General features: G+C 37.4%; 2 protein-coding genes across 2 annotated transcripts; both read right to left on the bottom strand.

Moving 5' to 3' along the window:
- Positions 1–3,464: 3,464 nt before the first annotated feature.
- Positions 3,465–4,397, bottom strand: LOC110301621 (olfactory receptor 150-like). The gene has a single exon (XM_021172160.1). It carries the CDS (start codon positions 4,395–4,397, stop codon positions 3,465–3,467), a length of 933 nt encoding a protein of 310 aa, XP_021027819.1.
- Positions 4,398–17,589: 13,192 nt separating this feature from the next.
- Positions 17,590–18,528, bottom strand: LOC110301890 (olfactory receptor 150). Its single transcript, XM_021172593.1, has one exon. It carries the CDS (start codon positions 18,526–18,528, stop codon positions 17,590–17,592), a length of 939 nt encoding a protein of 312 aa, XP_021028252.1.
- Positions 18,529–18,873: the final 345 nt, after the last annotated feature.

Here is an 18,873-nt window from a genome sequence, read left to right as displayed (position 1 = left end):
TGTAAATCAGGAATGTCTGAGAGGGAATCATGATATTGCAACCTCTTCCTATGTGAGGTAGGAGTGTGTGCTTCCTCACTGTGTGAGGTTATATATGCTCCCTTTGATGAGTAATAGCAGATGAAACCAAGGCCAAGAATTTGTGAATGGAGTGTTTGGGGTAGAAACCTCAGACAGCAAAATTTTTTCTACTTGTCATTGGGTGGCACCCCTCCTCAATGAATGGGATCTGCTGAGTGAGTGGAGTGCCTTTCCCACCCGAGTAACAAATTAAAGAACATATTGCTATCCATGAAAGTAACATGTTTGGGATAGTATCATAAGCAGGCTCTCATGTCTGGTGCATATAGATATTGACATAGATATATATAAAATTTGAGGTAGGTGACTGTGGTTTCCTATGTTGCTGGAACCTTTCATGACAAGGAGCAACAGAAATTGTCCTGGCTAGTCTTATGTCAATCTGACACAAGGTAGTATAATCTGAAAGGAGAAATGCCTCCATAAAATTCAGGCTGCAGGCAAGCCTATACATAATTTTCTTAGTAAGAGACTTTGTGGGAAGACTCAGCCCATTGTAGATGGTGCTATCTCTAGGTGTGTGGTCCTGGGTTCTATAAGAAGGTAAATTGAGAAAGCCATACATACAAGATAGTAAGCAGTATTTATTTCTTCATGGCCCTACATCAGCTCCTGACTCCAGTTCCTTCCCTTTTTGAGTTCCTGCCTTGACTACTTGCAGTGATGAACTGTGATGTGGATATATAAGTGAAATAAACCCTTTTCGTCCCAAGTTACTTTTGACCATGGTGTTTCATCTTATCAATAGAAACCCTAAGAGCGGAATGACAAAATGACAGACACACAAGAACACATATACAGAAAAGCTAAGTAAGGTGGGGCCTCAGCGTTCTGAGGAAATGGCATCAAATACACAACTCAGTGACCCCACATGACTCTTATATATGATTCAGAGGGAGACATTTTCTAGTCTTTGTAGGTCTCTGTAGGCAGAGGAATCTTTAGGAGTAATTGTTGTATTTATTATGACTACCCTTTGTTTTTTTTCTCTAATAGTCTTTGTTACAAATAGAATCGTCTTTGGTGAGAATTGGAGGCTACACTTATCTGTGGCTGTAAGAACACATTTTAGAATCCAACTAGGAATTCTATTTTGCTGTGGATGAAACTGCATTGTGCTTTTAAATACACACTGGACAGTTAGAAATTAACTTCATTAACTTATTCTGTTCTGTTTTCAGATAGTGACTTTAGACAGACCATTCATCTGACTACTAGGACCATTAGATCTCCACTAGCTACAGCAGTAGCTCTCCTTCAGGATTTTTAGTATCTCTCGTTTGTGGTAGAGTTCTTTTTTTAATTTTTGAACCTATCTTACAGATATGCTAATGTTTAATCATTTTATTATCTGTCAGTCCTCAAAATTATCAAGGCTATTTCAAACATGTGTTTTCTTATAACATTTATATATTCAATGAATAAAAATATACTTGTTAATAAAATACACAGTGTTTCCCTATCTAATAGTGTTGTGCCAGGAAATGTTCATGAACTCCCAAAGGACTACCAAGGAGCTGAATCTGACGCAATTGCTTTAGGGTCTCTTGTACGCAAGCTTGAGCTTGGGACAAACCACCGTTTCTGATGAAGGAGAATGGGAGAAGGCCCCAAGCACAGTTGCAGGCAAGCATTTATAGAGGAAAGAAGGGAGTATCTAGCCTGGTACACATCTGATTGGAGTGGGGGCTTTATGGCCTTTAACATAATTCGCTGGTGCTGGTAGCTAAACCATAATCTTAATTTCTGCTTTCCTTCTGATTGGTGGTTGCTAGGAAGTGAAGTGTCATGGGCAGGCTTGTAACCTGGAGGTGGAGATTTGTTGGGGAATAACCTGGAAACTGGTGCTGGATGCAGGCCTTAATAGAGGGTGGCCTGGAAACTGGTGCTAGGTACCAGCCTGATAGTTAACTTGACTTTCACCTTAGGTCAGTTCCTCTAAGATGGGATCTGAACCCAGAAGATTTGGTCTCTCAGTACCCATGAATATTAAAAAAAAAAAAAAAAGTTGGATGCTATTTGGTTCCTATAGCAGGAAAATAGGGTATACATTTTTATAAACCTTACAAAACAGATTCAAACAATAAAAATCAACATTTACATTTACACATTTTACATTAACATATATATATATATCATAATATATATGTGCATATGAGGGTGAATGAACATACACGTGGAACCTTGTTATATAAGAAAATCAATTGTGAATATAAGATATTATTAGCACAGGAAAAAGTCTCTGAACTCCAAAGATGAGATAAGCTGATATTGCACTGGCATTACCAGGCTCTGGGTTTTAAACTGATAACAAAGTCTGAAATGTTTTGCCCCTGTGATCAGACAGATGATGTTTCAGATGTGGGATAATCAGGTCCAATGATGGTGAGTAAATCCATCCCTGTGACTCTGCACAGTATAACATGTGGGGCAGGTGAAACATTATGTTAGGTAGAGATGTCTGTTTGTTTCTCTCTGTTTTTAATTTTTATTAATTATTTGATAATTTCATTCAATGTATTTTGATCACCTTCATCCTCTTACCCCTTCTTATCCCAGATCATCCTTCCCCACTTAATATTCATCCAAATTTTTGTTCTCATTAAAAAAATTAAAAAACAAAACAAAACATGGAGTCTCATTTGTACCACCTGTATAATTTTAGGTGTGCAGCCATTCACTGAAGGGTGTGAGAGATAATAGGGTCACAGTCTTAAATAAAGCTAACTTTCCCTCTCCCAGCAGCTCTCAACTACCAATAGCTCCTCAGGTAGTGCCAGGACATTTGAACATCCCTCCTCTTCATGCTGTGATTTGCCTGGCTTGAGAATGTGCAGGTCTTATGCATGATGTCCCAAATGCCCTATTCTTTCTGGCAGACAGTATAGTCACCACCCCACTCCACCCCCCAACCCCCCACTATTGGCTCTTATAGACTTCCTACCAGCTATTCTGCAAAGATTCCCTGGAACAGGCATGGATAATATGAAGAAGAACCATTTAAGGTAGTGAAGACAGAACTTGGTGGCATAAAGGAAAAAAGCAGACTAACGGAATAGAACAGCTTAAATGGTTTGAGAAATAGGAAAGTTTGTTAAACAAGGAAATATGGGGAAACACAATTCATATCAAAGATTTTCTGAAAAAATTCATTTGAAAAACTAATGACACAGAATTTCCTAAAGTATAAACATATGCACATTGTTTTCTTAACACAACTGTATTACAGGCTTTAAAGCCTAGAAAAATCAGAAATTATAAAAACCCATAATCTGAAGTATGACACAAAATAAAAAGGAAATAACTTGGCCTATGAGAATCTTTAAAGCTATACTAGAAGGAAATTTAAAAAGCCCATGAAATTTGGGGCTAGAAAAATATTTTCATGAGAAACTTTTTTCATAAAATTTTGTTAGTGCTACCTTGACATCCTTATTTCTCAGGCTGTAGATCAAGGGGTTTAGCATGGGCACAACAATGGTATAAAATACAGAGGAGACTTTCCCTTGGTCCATGGAGCTGACTGATGATGGCTGTAGGTACATAAATGCAGCAGACCCAAAGAAGACAGCAACAGCTGATATGTGTGAGCTGCAGGTGCTGAAGGCTTTGGACCTGCCTTCAGTGGATTTAATACGGAGGATGCTGGCAATGATGAAGATGTAAGAGCTCAGGATACTCAGTGTTGGGAAAAGAATATTGAAAGCACTAAAACATAGAACAACTACTTCATTGATAAAAGTAGGGGAGCAAGAAAGCTCCAATAACGGGAAAAGGTCACAGAAGTAATGATTTATTACATCAACCTTACAGAAATGGACTCTTAGCATGCACACTGTGTGAGCTGTGGCACCAATAAAACCCATGCTATACACCCCAAATATCATCCAGGTGCAGACTTGATAGGACATCATAGCATTGTATAGCAAGGGGTTACAGATGGCAACATAACGGTCATATGCCATAGCTGCCAGCATGTGACATTCTGATATAACAAAAACCAGAAAGAAATAGAGCTGAGTCATACATTCAGGGTAGGAGATGGTGTTCTTCACAGTCACAAAGTTCACAAGCATTTTGGGGGTAATGACAGTTGAATGGCAGAGGTCAATGAAGGACAGACTGCTGAGGAAGAAGTACATGGGTGTGTGCAGGTGGGAGCTGAACAGGATCAGAGTGATCATGCCCAGGTTCCCCACCATCGTTACTGCATAGATTCCGAGGAAGAGGAAGAAGAGAGGCAGCTGCAGTTCTGGTGTGCTTGTTAATCCAGCAAGGATAAACTCAGTCACCATGGAGTGGTTTCCTGCTATCATTTCCTCTGGGAATTCCCTGTGGGAAAGGAAGAAAAAGTTAACACAGGTATCTCCCGTCCTATCACATATGGAAGTGTGAAACCAAGGTCAAGCAGTTTCAATCATGTGTATTTAATGTTATGACTACTGTGTATCTCATCAGTCAAGACAGGAGAGGTAAAAAATATAATTCTTGGAAGTAGATAAATATAAGAAATATCTATTCCTATTCATGATCTAAACTATGAGAATACATTGGTATCTATTTCATGAACAACCAAAGAAATATCTGGTGGTTTTATTGAAAATTTCCAAGAACTTTTCAAGCCTAATTTATAATTATCTCAGTCTATGTACAGAGAAACTACATTCCTATGTCACAATCATTGTAATACACATACATACAGACACATACACACACAAATGAACACATAACACAAATACACACATAACCAATTGTGTCAATGGCTGAAAGACTTTCCACAAGTAGTAACAGCATAACTTATATATGGTACAGACTTATTTTATATTATAGTAGAAAGAATAGACATCTTGATTGGACAGTAATGAATAAAACCATCTTTACATATAAATGAGTTGACCTTAGATGCAAAGTTTTAAGAAACCTCTAAGAAACTATTATCAGATTCATTCAAGATCATCAAGACTGTGGAACCAAACTCAATAGGAAAAATAATCAACTATAAAATCCATCTGCAATATCATGAAAATAATTTTTAAAACAGGAATAAAATGATAGAAATAAAAATAATTTCACTTGCAAACATAAGCATGGTTTAACAAATAAAGTTTTTCATAAATGGAATGATATGCAAAGACATTCCACATTTAAGAATCGAAAGATTCAATATTGTGGGAAAAAATATTGTTTCCTAAACTGATGTACAATTTTAGTTTCATCCTTAAAAAAATCTCAGTTCTTTCTCTGGCATGTAATGATCAAAAAATCTGACAAACATATAAGGGACATTGAATAATCAGAATAAATCTGGACAAGATGAAGGATTTTTATTTTATTTTACTTATTTTATTTATTCATTTATGTTTTTTGGAGACAGGGTCTAGTTATGCATCCCAACCTAATAGATCCACCTGGATCTGCCTTTCGGATTATGGGTCATATCACCACAGCTGCTCAAAGTGGAGGTTTTGAGCTTTCCTGTTTGAAACTTACTGTTTCAAAACTGTCATAATATAGATTCACAGATAAATTGAAGGAAATTGGCAATCTGGAAAAATTACATGTATTAATAATTAAATAATTTTAATTATTTTGATATCACTCTGTATAGAAGGAATTTTCAACAAGAGGACAATGAGGTTTAAGCATATGAAGACATTAATATGCAAGTTATTTCTCACACCATATTCAAAACTTAGCAAAACAAATGGGCTCTATCACTAACAACAATGGATCAAAATAAAAGACTAGATTTTTATTACCATGGAATTGGTGACTGTTTCTTGGATAAAGATGCCAGAAATAAATGCTATGATAGAGAAAAGTAAATTAGACTAGGTGAAAGTTGAAAAACAAATTATGTTTTAAGAGCTACCATCTATAATTTGAGAAGACAAATCTCAGTTGAAAAATATAGTTTAAAATGTTATTAGTAGACACAGCTAAGTCTTAAATCTTAATAATAAGTAATCAAACCAGAATTAGTCAGAGAATTGAGTGGTGATTCTTTTATTGGAGAGAAACAAATTACGAATATGCACTTAAATATGTCGAATTATTGCTAATTATTAACAAGCAACTCAATTCAAAACTAGGGCATGGAATTAAAAGATAATTCTCAAGAGGAAATACAAATGGCTGAGAAATATTTATTTATTTTCAATCCTCCTTCACTATCAGATAACTATATATTAAAACTAATTTAAGATTTTATTTTACCCTAGTGATAATGGCTTATGTAAAAAAAAACAAACACAAATATGTTCAATGAATGCTGCCTCATATGTAGTAAAGGGGAACATTATTTCTTGATTTTTGGAATGCAGCCACTATGGAAATCATTGTAGAAGTTCCTTAAAAAGCTCTACAGGGCCTCATGGTGGTGGTTGCTAACTCCTTTAATCACAGTATTTGGCAGGCAGATACAGGTGGATCTTTGAGTTTGAGGCCAACCTGGTCTACAGAGTGAGTTCCAGGATGGCCAGGGCTACACAAAGCAACCTTATCAATCGATAAATAAATAAATAAATAAATAAATAAATAAATAAATAAATAAATAAATAAGCTATACCGTGACCCAGGTTTGTATGTATAAAGCCTAATGTTTTTGCTAATTCTGTCATGGGTTTTTAGTTTGGGGTGGTGGATAAATACCTAAATTGAGTGTGAAGCTTCTCAACTTCCATTTTGAATGCTAGTTTTAACTGTGTATAAGTTCATTGAGTTGTATAGCCTTTGAATCTGGTTAATTTCAGTGTTGGATATTTTTATTTTCAAATTAAAATATTTGGACATATTATATTGATATTATATTTTGATATAATAAAGTAGGAAAGGACTAAAATTAGAACTCCCATATAATCCAAGTATATGTAATTTTGAAGCATAGTCGCAAATGCCTGTATATTCTACTACAGAAATATTTGCTCAACTCTCTTCATTGCTACTCTATTAAAAATTGCTAGTTTAAGAAAGGACCCTGAGATTCCATCTCACACCAGTCAGAATGGCTAAGATCAAAAATTCAGGTGACAGCAGATGCTGGCAAGGATGTGGAGAAAGAGATACACTCCTCCCTTGTTGGTGGGATTGCAAGCTTGTACAACCACTCTGGAAATCAGTCTGGTGGTTCCTCAGAATATTGGACATAGTACTACCGGAGGATCCTGCAATACCTCTCCTGGGCATATATCCAAAAGATGTTCCAACCGGTAAGAAGGACACATGCTCCTCTATGTTCATAGCAGCCTTATTTATAATAGCCAGAAGCTGGAAAGAACCCAGATGCCCCTCAACAGAGGAATGGATACAGAAAATGTGGTACATTTACACAATGGAGTACTACTCAGCTATTAAAAAGAATGAATTTATGAAATTCCTAGGCAAAAATGGATGGACCTGGAGGGCATCATCCTGAGTGAGGTAACCCAATCACCAAAGAAGTCATACAATATGTACTCACTGATAAGTGGATATTAGCCCAGAAACTTAGGATACCCAAAATATAAGATACAATTTGCTAAACACATGAAACTCAAGAAGAACGAAGACCAAAGTGTGGACACTTTGCCCCTTCTTAGAATTGGGAACAAAACACCCATGGAAGGAGTTACAGAGACAAAGTTTGGAGCTGAGACGAAAGGATGGACCATCTAGAGACTGCCATTTCCGGGGATCCATTCCATAATGGGCCATCAATGAAAAGAGAGGCCCATTGGTAATGCAAACTTTATCTGCCTCAGTACAGGGGAATGCCCAGGCCAAGAAGTGGGAGTGGGTGGGTGGGGGAGTGGGTGGGGGAGCGTGTGGAGGACTTTTGGGATAGCATTGGAAAGTAAATGAAATAAATACCTAATTAAAAAAAAGAAAGGACACACACTAATACCAATGATGCTGTAAACACAATCAGTACATCTTTTAATAACCAAATTTCTTTTATCATACTGTGATTCTTGATTTCTTGATTGTTTCATCAATATTATTAATATGAGATATACCCTGTTTTAAGTGTATTGTTAACTGTAGATATTATACAGTGTTGAACATTTTGTATCTTAACTCATTTAAAATTAGTAAAGACTAATAAAGACTGAACTTATCTACTCTGTCTCTTGCAACTCCATTCTCTGATAATCATTCCTGCAATCTCTGCCTCAGTGGGTTCTTATATAATTAGAATCATTCAACATTTTTCTTCTAGTGACTGGCTTATTTCACTCAGCACAGTATCTTGCAGATTTAATCATGTCTTTGGAAGTGGAAATGGTGATATGCATTAATGTAATAATTTTCATGTACAATCATGTGGATTCACAAAATCCTAAAGTGTAATAATAATGGAAAATGATTTATCAGAAGAACTGGTGTAGCCAAAATGAAGGAAGTGTAGGAACAGATGAACAACTGTAGCCTCCCCGTCCCAGCCTGAAACCTGCTTGTTCAGGGGCGGAGCTTGCTGCTCAATCTTTCTGCCATGCCCACTGCTGGAGCCTGCCGCTTTGCTGTTCTGGAGCCATCATGTGTTCACCTGCAACCTTACTCCAAGATGATTTGGCGGGGATCGGGCCCCTCTCCCTGCTTCATAACTGAGTGTCAGAATAGTAAAATTGAGCTTTCATCAGGATTTTGTCTTAGCTACATCTTCTCTTCCAGGTTTCCAAGATGCCTTTCCAGACTAGAACCCAGACATGTGAGCCACTGGCCGGACACAACAAACACCTAGTTTCATAGTATATATAATGATAGGGTTATAAATTATAGTTCTCCACTGTGATTGAAGTATATTTGAAATTAGCTTACATGTAGTATGCATGTAACTAGGAAAAGAAACTAAGATTGTCTTTATCATGTTTAAGAACAGTGTTGTAGCCTTTGAGATGCATTTTGTGTTGTCAACAAAATATCTCAGCACCAAACAAACCTGTAAGAAATTCAAGAAGAAGGAAGACCAAAGTGTGGGTATTTCAGTCCTTCTCGGAAGGGAGAACAAAATACTCACGAGAGCAAATATGAAGAGAAAGTGTGGAACAGAGACTAAAGGAAAGGCCATCCAGAGACTGCCCCACCTGGGGATCCATCCCATATACAGTCACCAATACCAGACACTATTGTCGTTGTCAAGTAGTCCATGCTGACAGGAGCCTGATATAGATGTCTCTGGAGAGGCTCTGTCAGAGCCTGACAAATACAGAGGCAGATGCTCACAGGCAACCATTAGATGGAGCATAGGGTCCCCATTGGAGGTGTTAGAGAAAGGACTGAAGGAGCTGAAGGGTTTGCAACCCCATAGGAAGAACAATACTATCAACCAGCCAGATTCCCAGGGTCTAAACCACCAACCAAAAAGTACACATGGAGGGACCCATGGCTCCAGCTGAATGTGGAGCAGAGGGTGGCCTTGTCAGGCATCAATGGGAGAAGAGGCCCTTGGTTCTGGGAAGGCTCTATGCTCCAGCGTAGGGGAATACCAGGACAGGGAGGCGGGAGTGGGTGGGTATGTGGGGGAGCATCCTCATAGCAGCAGGGGGAAGGGGGATGGGATATGGAGTTTCAGGGGCCAACCAGGAAAGGGGATAACATTTGAAATGTAAATTAGGAAAATATCCGATTTTTTTTTTTTTAAAAAGAGAAGTTACTAGCTTCAAAACATGAGAGATATTCTTAGCTGCTGTTACGAAACCCCCATCTGGTCTTGAGAACAGAATTCATTTAGATCCTCCAACATTCTGGGCATGAGAAGGTATTAGAATACATTGGATTCACATACTCACTTTCTCTCTACTTGGAAACCAGGTGAATTTTAGAGCAAAGAATCCTTTCAGGGAAATGGTGCTTCAGGTTGTTGATGCTGGAAGTCTACAATAAAATCCTCTGCTTTGCTTTTGCTTAGGGACAAAAATTCAAAACTTATATTTTGAGTAGCCCAAATAACCATTGCAAAACCATTGCTGGGGTCCTCCTCACAGCTTCATAGAGCACTTACATGAGTAAACTTACCTTTACAAAGATTTTTAAAACATAAGTGCTGCCATAGAAATGTGTAGGAGGAAGCTCCTTTGAGATTTTTCTGCCCTTTTGTGTGAGCTACTAGAGAAGAGCAATTAAGATTTCTTCTCTTATTTTTTGAATGTTACACTGATCCCTTGGGTGCAAATCTCTGTGTTTTGAAATTGTAGCAATTATTATCTTAATGGCTAGAAAACAAGTCCCCAAAGACATCATTGTAAGAATATTTTTCTATCTATCTATCTATCTATCTATCTATCTATCTATCTATCTATCTATCTATCTATTTATCTATCTACCTACCTACCTATCTGTCTATATACCTATCTAATCTATCTTGTGTGTGTCGGGTGGGTGTGTAGGCATGATAACAAAGTCACAGTACAATTAATTTGTTACTTTCAATTTTCTCCTTCAACTCTGAAGTGCCTGGAGTCAGATTCTGGCTATTGGCCTCAATAGCAGGCATTTTTTTAACCACTAAACTCCATGATATATATTTATATATTCCATGATATAAAAAAGGTCTTTATGACAATGTTTCCCATTGCAATCTAGAATGTTTGAGGCCATAGTGTCAATATTTTTATGTTCATTTAAGGTTTGAATAAATAAATAATAATTTTTGATTGTTATTGTAGTTTGCTCTTTTCATATTTCATTTTCAACTTAAAAACAACTTGATATGCAATATTAATAAGGAGCTGAGGATGAATATTTCTTAAGTAAATCTGGAATTGAGTAGAGATTAAAAAGTTAAATTAAGTGAACTTTAGTAAAAAAAAAAATTGTTCATAAATGGCCTTCTGCTAAGGCTGTTGGTGGGGTAGTCTGAAGCACTGTTGCCAATGATGTAAATTTAATAAATAAATAACAGGGCAGTGTGTCATGGAAACTGTTTCTTGAAATGAAAATTTACAACACTAATAAATTATGGTATTAAATAGAGTAGGAAACTTGTATGAACAATATTCAGTTAACTATATATATATATATGTATATATATATTCATGCAAATATAGAAAATGTAAATATATTTCTATGGAAAGTTTGTATTACACACATATATCCTAGTTTAGGTAGTTAGAAGCAATGGTACCAAAGAGCATATCTAACTTCTATGGGTGTACTGAGTATGTAATACTACTGTTCTTCCACAAACACCCAGAAGGACTTTGAGGAAAAATGTAGTAGTAGATAATAGCAATTCTGGGCAAGGAAATTAGGATTTTTAAAAAAGTATATCTTCAATGCAAGGAAGCAACATAGTGCTAAAATAAATTAGTAGGAAGATTTTAAAGGACACAGGCATGATAGAAATATGTTTCTAATAGCCAAGGAGAAAACATGATCACAAAAAGGAAAAGAACTAGTAATGTAATATAAATTAAAATATAAATAATATTTATGCATCTATATTGATTTAAATGGGTAACAAAAATAGTAATGATATTTACTGACAAACAGCACAAAAGAATTACACAAAACTCATTTAAGCTTGCTCCTCTCCAACAAGTGACATATAATAGCCTATTCCATAAAGTTGTTTGTATATAATTACTAAGTATTGTAGGGAAATAGGTCTTCCGGGTAACTAGACCTTAGAAGAGAGGGCTAGCTAAGACAAATCTAGTTTACTGTGATCATCGCTGGTCACCCTGACTACTGTCACATTGTATTATTAAGAATCTACTCATCAGATTTAATTACGTGCTACTCATCACTCAGCTACCACTGTCAACCAAGGTTCACAACTGTATATAGCTGCTACCCCAACTGCTCCTTTCCCTATTCATCCAATCTCATCAGTTTCATAAATCACCTGTGCTTTTAAGTTCCATCACCACCTCTATCCCATTATAACAACAATACAGGCCCTAGTTCCATCAAAAGAAAAATATAACCTTAACATCAAACCACCTTAAAATAATTCAGTGAGAACATCAAGTTTCAGAATATTCCTCCATAGCCATAGCAGTCATCATCAAACACAATTAGCATACCACCCACATACATTAAAACTTAAAAACTAACCCCTAAGGCCTATGGAAACAAAACAACCCATATACCCACTAATAATTGAATCTAGTTTCCCCATGTATAGGAAAGGCTTTAATACAAATGCTAAGTACTCCATTCAAATAATAAACCTAAAATAAATATTATTAGTCATTATTTCCCCATAGCATTTAACTATGACTAAGGACATGGAAAATCATTACTGTAACTATAAAAACAGTAATGACATGTATCTCCATAAAATACCCATTACTCAAATTATCAACCACACTTTTATTGATCTTCTATCTCCACCTAATATTTTAACATAATGAAAACTTTGGTTTCAGCTTAGGTATTTGGCTAATCCTTCAGATCATCACCTGTCTACTCCTGGACATATATTATAATCTAACACAGTAAACAGCACTCTCCTCAGTTATCCATATTTGCCAGTGACAATTTATCTACACAGGGGACAAGTGAAAACTTTTATGACACATAAGCCATACATTAAGTGTACCTACATTTTGTGATGTGGTATCTCTTATTCCCTTGAAAACAAACAAACAAAAAAGCACATCACTTTGTTTCATAGGTCTTAATTTTTGGATCACGTGCCCACCATGCTGATGGCAGTATTAATATAGTCTGCCTAAAAGCTAACAATAATGACTCTAGATACAATGTAATGAAAATTAAAATGTTTTATGTGGTCTTTCTCTAAACACACACACACACCATAGTTATTCTCCATCTAAAGATAAATATTCCCGCTTACTCTTCTGCAAGTCTACAAAATACTTTACTAGTTCTCTGACAGCTATCAAAACCATCACAAAGAACACAGAAAGGTTCTCATAGAGCCTGAGATGTCAAAAAACACAAAAACAAAAACAAAAACAAACCCTAATTGCAATATGAGATCTAAGAAAAAAGATATTAGTTAAAATCTAAGAATAAGTTGTTTTATTTCCCCAGGAAAAGTTCACGCAATGTCCCTATAGACTCATGATTTGAGATATTGATTCCCAGATGATATCTCTATTGGAAAATTTTAGGAAAGTTTTAAGATTGAACCTGGAAAAGTGCTTGCATCATAGGTGTGAGGACCTCAGTTTGGATCTCCAGAATTCAGCAAAAAGACAAACAAACAGCATCAGCAGCAACAACAGCAACAATCACAAAAAACAGAAGGTCAAACATGTGTACACTGTAACCTCAGCTATGGCAAGAAGGGTGTCAGAGATAGGTGGATTCCCTGTAGCTCAGTGACCAGCTAGCCTAGCATAATGGGACAATTCTAGGACAACGAGATATTCTGTTTCAAACAAAAGATGAAAGGTTTATAGGGAATGCCATCTAATAACCTAAGTAATTCTCTTACCCTCCTCATTCCACACATTGTTAAAGGTGTGGTATATCAGAATAAGAAATGAACATATGTCAGACTCTAGTAAACAATATTAAATTCACAGGGTACAGGTGTTTCAATGGTAGCAACTTGCTAAGTAATGGAGTTTTTGTTGATTATCTGACCAACTGCTAATTTAGATATCCTCTCCCCCTTCCCCCTTGCCCCTTCCCCCTCTCCCTCTCCCCCCTCTCCCTCTCCCTCTCCCTCATCTCTGTTTGTCTGTGTGCGTTTGTGTGTGTGTGTACACATGCATGTAGAAGCCAGAAGAGGGCATTGAATCTCCTGAACTTGAATTCTTGAATTACAGGCAACTATGGGTGCTGGGAATCTGTTATCTGGAAAAATAGAAAGTGTTTTAAAGTACTGAGCTGCCTCTCCACCTTTATTTTAGTCCAATCTTAATTACTCTCCAATATTGACTCTCCAATCACACGTTGCACAGTAAAGATACTGTTAGATAATGGCTGCAAAGGGTTTAAGAGGTCCCTGCCCAATTCAAGAGGTTTCAGAATGCAAGCTTAGAGAAAAGCTAATTCATCTGTATTGATAAGAAAAGGAAAGGGTGAATATTAGCCCAGAAACTTAGAATACCCAAGTTACAATTTGCAAAACACAAGAAAATCAAGAAGGAAGACCAACGTGTGGCTAATTCATTCCTCCTTAGAATAGGGAACAAAATACCCATGGAAGGAGTTACAGAGACAAAGTTTAGAGCTAAGACAAAAGGATGGACCATGCAGAGACTATGCCACCTGTGGATCAATCCCATAATCAGCCACCAAACACAGACACTATTGCACATGCCAGCAAGACCAGTAAGGACCCTGATATAGCTGTCACTTGTGAGGCTGTGCCAGGGCCTGGCAAACACAGAAGTGGATGCTCACAGTCATCTATAGGATGGAACACAGGGCCCTCAATGGAGGAGCTAGAGAAAGTACCCAAGGAGCTGAAGGGGTCTGTGACCCTATAGGTGGAACAACAATATGAACTAACTAGTACCCACAGAGCACATGTCTCCAGCTGCATATGTAGCAGAAGATGGTTTAGTTGGCCATCATTGGGAAGAGAGGCCCCTTGGTCTTGCAAACTTTATATGCCCCAGTACAGGGGAACACCAGGGCCAAAAAGGGGGAGTGGGTGGGTAGGGGAGCAGGGCGCGGGGGTGGGGGGAGGGTATAGGGGGATTTTCGGGATAACATTTGAAATGTAAATGAAGAAAATATCTAATAAAAATTGAAAGAAAAAAAGAAAGGAAAGGAAAGGACAGCAGTGCAAGATCTAGCAAAGCCTGCTTATGTGTGTCACAGGCTTGAGAGTAAAGATACAGAGTTGAGTCCAGCTGCAAAGGAGTAGGGAACAGCTGAATGCAGGTGAAAGAATGGACAGATAATGAATGCATGGCAAGTACAGACTTGTGCCCTTCTCAGAGCATTGAGTAGGCTAAAACAAACCCCTGATGGTTTTACAACCTGGCTAGAGTAGGTACCTGGCCTCACTGCATTTGCATTGTCCTATGGAGCTTTGAGGAGTTGACTGCCTGCTGAGCCTGTTTTACAACTCAATCCAGCTAAAACAAAAGGATGAGTCTGTGGGTTTTGCCTATATAAACACAAAGCTGAAAATTAAACTTTGAGCCTTGATCATCCTTCTCTAGCCCTCTGTCCTTTTTCATTTTCAGCTTCTCTTTCAGGTACTCAGTTCTCAGTGGCTTCTGGACAGCTACACAGATGAGTGAACAAGTGGCTGGGGTGTTGAATAGGCTGTACCAAGAATGGGAACCATGCTCAGCTGAAGTCCTGGGAACAGTTGTGGGTTCTCTGCCTGTAGATCTTCTTTTGCACACAGTATATGGTCAGTTGACAGTTTGATGGTAGCTATCATAATTGCCCACCTCCTAATAAGGTCCAGGTGGAAAAGATACACCCATACCTTGGTGTGTCGTGTCCAGTAATTCTGGAGCTTAATTTCCTTGATACATCTTAGTATACATATCACTATAGCTTCAATTCATCCATCCAAATGAATTTATACAGAATAAGTCATTTATCAGTTTGCATTGCGTGGATGGTGTCAGATAGATGGTGCATTCATATATCTACCCAGGTACATAGTCATCTCCTGTACACCTGGGGGGCATGCTGCTGGAGCTGAAAGAGACTTAGACTGCGACAGAGAATAATGGAGACCAAGACACGTTTTCTGTTCAAGGCCCACAAGTTTACTAAGAGACCATGCTTATAAGGGGGACACCACCCCACCCCCTACCCCCCACTCCCCCCCATCCCCCACTGCCAGTCCGCTCTTGGTGCCTGGAGCCATTCTGTCATCACTGGGTCGCCAGGCTGGTTGCTTAATCAGGAATCTCTCAGGAAGACAGGTTCAGCCTCTCCGCAGGTAGCAGAATCTCATGGTAGTTGACACTTCAAAAGGCTTATCTTCTGGATTCAGCAGGGCAGCTGTTTGTAACAATATGCATAAAACCTATGTGAGCCCAGGCCAGACCAAACCCCAGCATAGAGATGGGGAGTGAAAATGAAGCTTTACACCTAGCTGATGAGCAATTGGAAATTTATGGCTTCTGGAAGAGAGCCAGTTATCTCTAAGAGAGTAGTCCCTAGTAAGTGGACAATGCTCTAACAGAATATTGGAGCAGCACAATATGGTTTTGTTGCATTCTCAAAACATACAAAGGACACTGAGTTGAATGTATAAGGGGGGAGGATGGATCTGGGAGGAATAGGAATAAGGGCAGTATGATAAATAATATGTACAAAATTCTCAAATGTGTGTGTCTAAAAGGATTTATTAGGAGAAAATTTTGTTTTCTTAGATTTGGAATATGACCACTACTTGCCATTAATTAGAAAACAATGTTCCAGTTCTAACTTTTTACATGAATTAATAACCCATATTTTACATTTGTAAAAATGTTCCTTATGAATATGATATTTTATGTGAGTCAAAAAATAATATCTCCTTATCATGGGGAAAATAGTATAAAATTATCAGAAAAACAGAGTTTTCTACTGGAAAGTGTTTTTTCAAACCATAGATTCTGATCAGTGTTTGCTCTTCCTCATCTCCTCTACCAAATCCTCCCCACCTCCCCACCCTCCAGTTCCACACTTCTTATCTCTCTGTCTTTAGAAAACAAACAGGCTCTGTCTTTAGAAATCAAACAGGAAAATAAAAATATAACAACAACAACAAACAACAACACTAACACCCAGAACAAAAGAAATGAAGAAAGAAGGACACAGAGAATGTACAGAAGGAGAAACATGTCCATGCAAACACACACACACACATACGTGCGCGTGCACACACATACACACACACAAACAAATCACATGAAAACAGGAAAAATATGCAAGAAAATAACAGAAAGGTTAAAAAAAAAGCCCAAAGAAATCAAAACGAGACAAGAAGATCTTCAAAAATTCCACTGAGTTTGTATTGTTGGTCATGTGTTTGTCATAGCACCAAACTTGGATTGAGATATCTGCACAAATATATGCTGACTTAGTCATGTTTGTAATTTGAGTATGTCACACTATCATGATATTTAATTCTCAATAAGAAAAAGAACTTATACCTTTTATTTACCAATGCTCTCTAATACAGATCTTCACATTTAATAAAACTTGTATAGCACTTTTGTATTTTTGTGAAAATTATTTATTTCAGAGATCAAACTTTCAAAGGTTGGGCAGTACACTTCTTTGAAAAATGCCATATAATCAAGATACTGAGAATATTAAAAGATATGATCATACTTACTTATTCCCCAAATAGCTAAAAGAGCTATGTCCTATGCCTATAAAGCACAATAACCATATAATGCTTTGATGGATTTAAATATATATTTATAGGTTTTCCAGGTTGCCTTCTTTGGGTGAACTCTGAGACATTCAAGAATTGTTTCTTTTTTCTTGTGTAAACCCATTCCTCACTGACAACCATTTTCCCTCACCAAAATGATCACATACTAACAATAATCTCATGACCAGACATACATTTTTGTCTCTGTACACGTTCCAAAACAAAACTCATAGATATGGTATATTTTTGCTATGATAAATATTTCTTTATACATGAAACTTCTTTTTTTGAAATAACTTATTTAGAGCAAGTTTAACATCCCTATTTCTCAGGCTATAGATCATGGGGTTCAGCATGGGCACAATAGTAGTGTAAAACACAGAGGACACTTTGCCTTTGTCTTTGGAGCTGACAGAGAAGGGCTGCAGATACATGAATGCCAGGGAACCAAAGAAGACAGAAACGGCAGAGAAGTGGGAGCTACATGTGCTGAAGGCTTTGAATCTGCCTTCTGTGGATTTGATACGGAGGATACTAATAATGATGAAGATGTAAGAACCCAGGATAGTCAATGTTGGAATAAAGATATTGAAAGCACTGAGAGACAGGAGTACTACCTCATTGACATAAGTACTGGAGCAGGCAAGCTCCATCAATGGGAAAAGATCACAGAAGTAATGGTTTATTATATTATCCTTACAGAAAACCACTCTTAGCATGCAGAAAGTATGAATTGCTGCACCAATGAAGCCCATGCCATATACCCCACCTACCATCCAGGAACAGACTTGGTAAGACATGGTGACATTATAAAGCAAGGGGTTACAAATGGCAACATAGCGGTCATATGCCATTGCAGCTAACATATGACACTCAGATATAACAAAAGCAATGAAGAAATAGAGCTGAGTCATACATTCCTGATAGGAGATGACATTTTTTGTTGTCACAAAGTTCACAAGCATTTTAGGGGTGATTATTGTGGAGTAACAGAGGTCAATAAAAGATAGACTGCTGAGAAAGAAGTACATGGGGGTGTGCAGGTGCGAGCTGAGCAGGATCAGGATGATCATGCCCAGGTTCCCCAACACTGTGAACAGGTAGATTCCAAGGAAGAGGAGGAAGAGGGGCAGCTGCAGCTCTGGTTTGTTTGTTAACCCAGCGATGATGAACTCAGTCACTCTGGACTGATTGCTGTATGCCATTTCTTCCTAAGAGTTCTATTTAAGAAGTAAAAAAAAAAAAAAAAGTTATATATTTATTGTGCTTCCATATACTGAAGTATAATACAGAATTTAAGTATTTGGGGACAGACACTACCATTTCTCTGACAATAACTTGTGCATGTTAGATGACAAAAAAAGGAATTCCTAAATTAAGTAATATGTGAATAACAGGTATATCTAAGCCATCTGCCTCCATTTGTGTTCTATTGCAGAGGAGTTTGTTCATGCTTGGTCTCAAACACTTGAAGGCTAGGTATTATTACTTTGTTTTCAAGTTTTTAGAACTCTATGTACCTTACTTACAATACTCTCACTTCCTCTATT

This window comes from Mus caroli, chromosome 9, assembly GCF_900094665.2.
Source record: "Mus caroli chromosome 9, CAROLI_EIJ_v1.1, whole genome shotgun sequence".
Classification (NCBI taxonomy): Eukaryota; Metazoa; Chordata; class Mammalia; order Rodentia; family Muridae; genus Mus; species Mus caroli.
Note: the sequence above shows the minus strand (reverse complement) of the source record. Positions and strands in the feature narration are given on the sequence as shown.

What these genes read in the sequence shown, in the direction of transcription:
- LOC110301621 (XM_021172160.1), bottom strand. Translation starts at nt 4,397, where the DNA reads ATGATAGCAGGAAACCACTCCATGGTGACTGAGTTTATCCTTGCTGGA.
- LOC110301890 (XM_021172593.1), bottom strand. Translation starts at nt 18,528, where the DNA reads ATGGCATACAGCAATCAGTCCAGAGTGACTGAGTTCATCATCGCTGGG.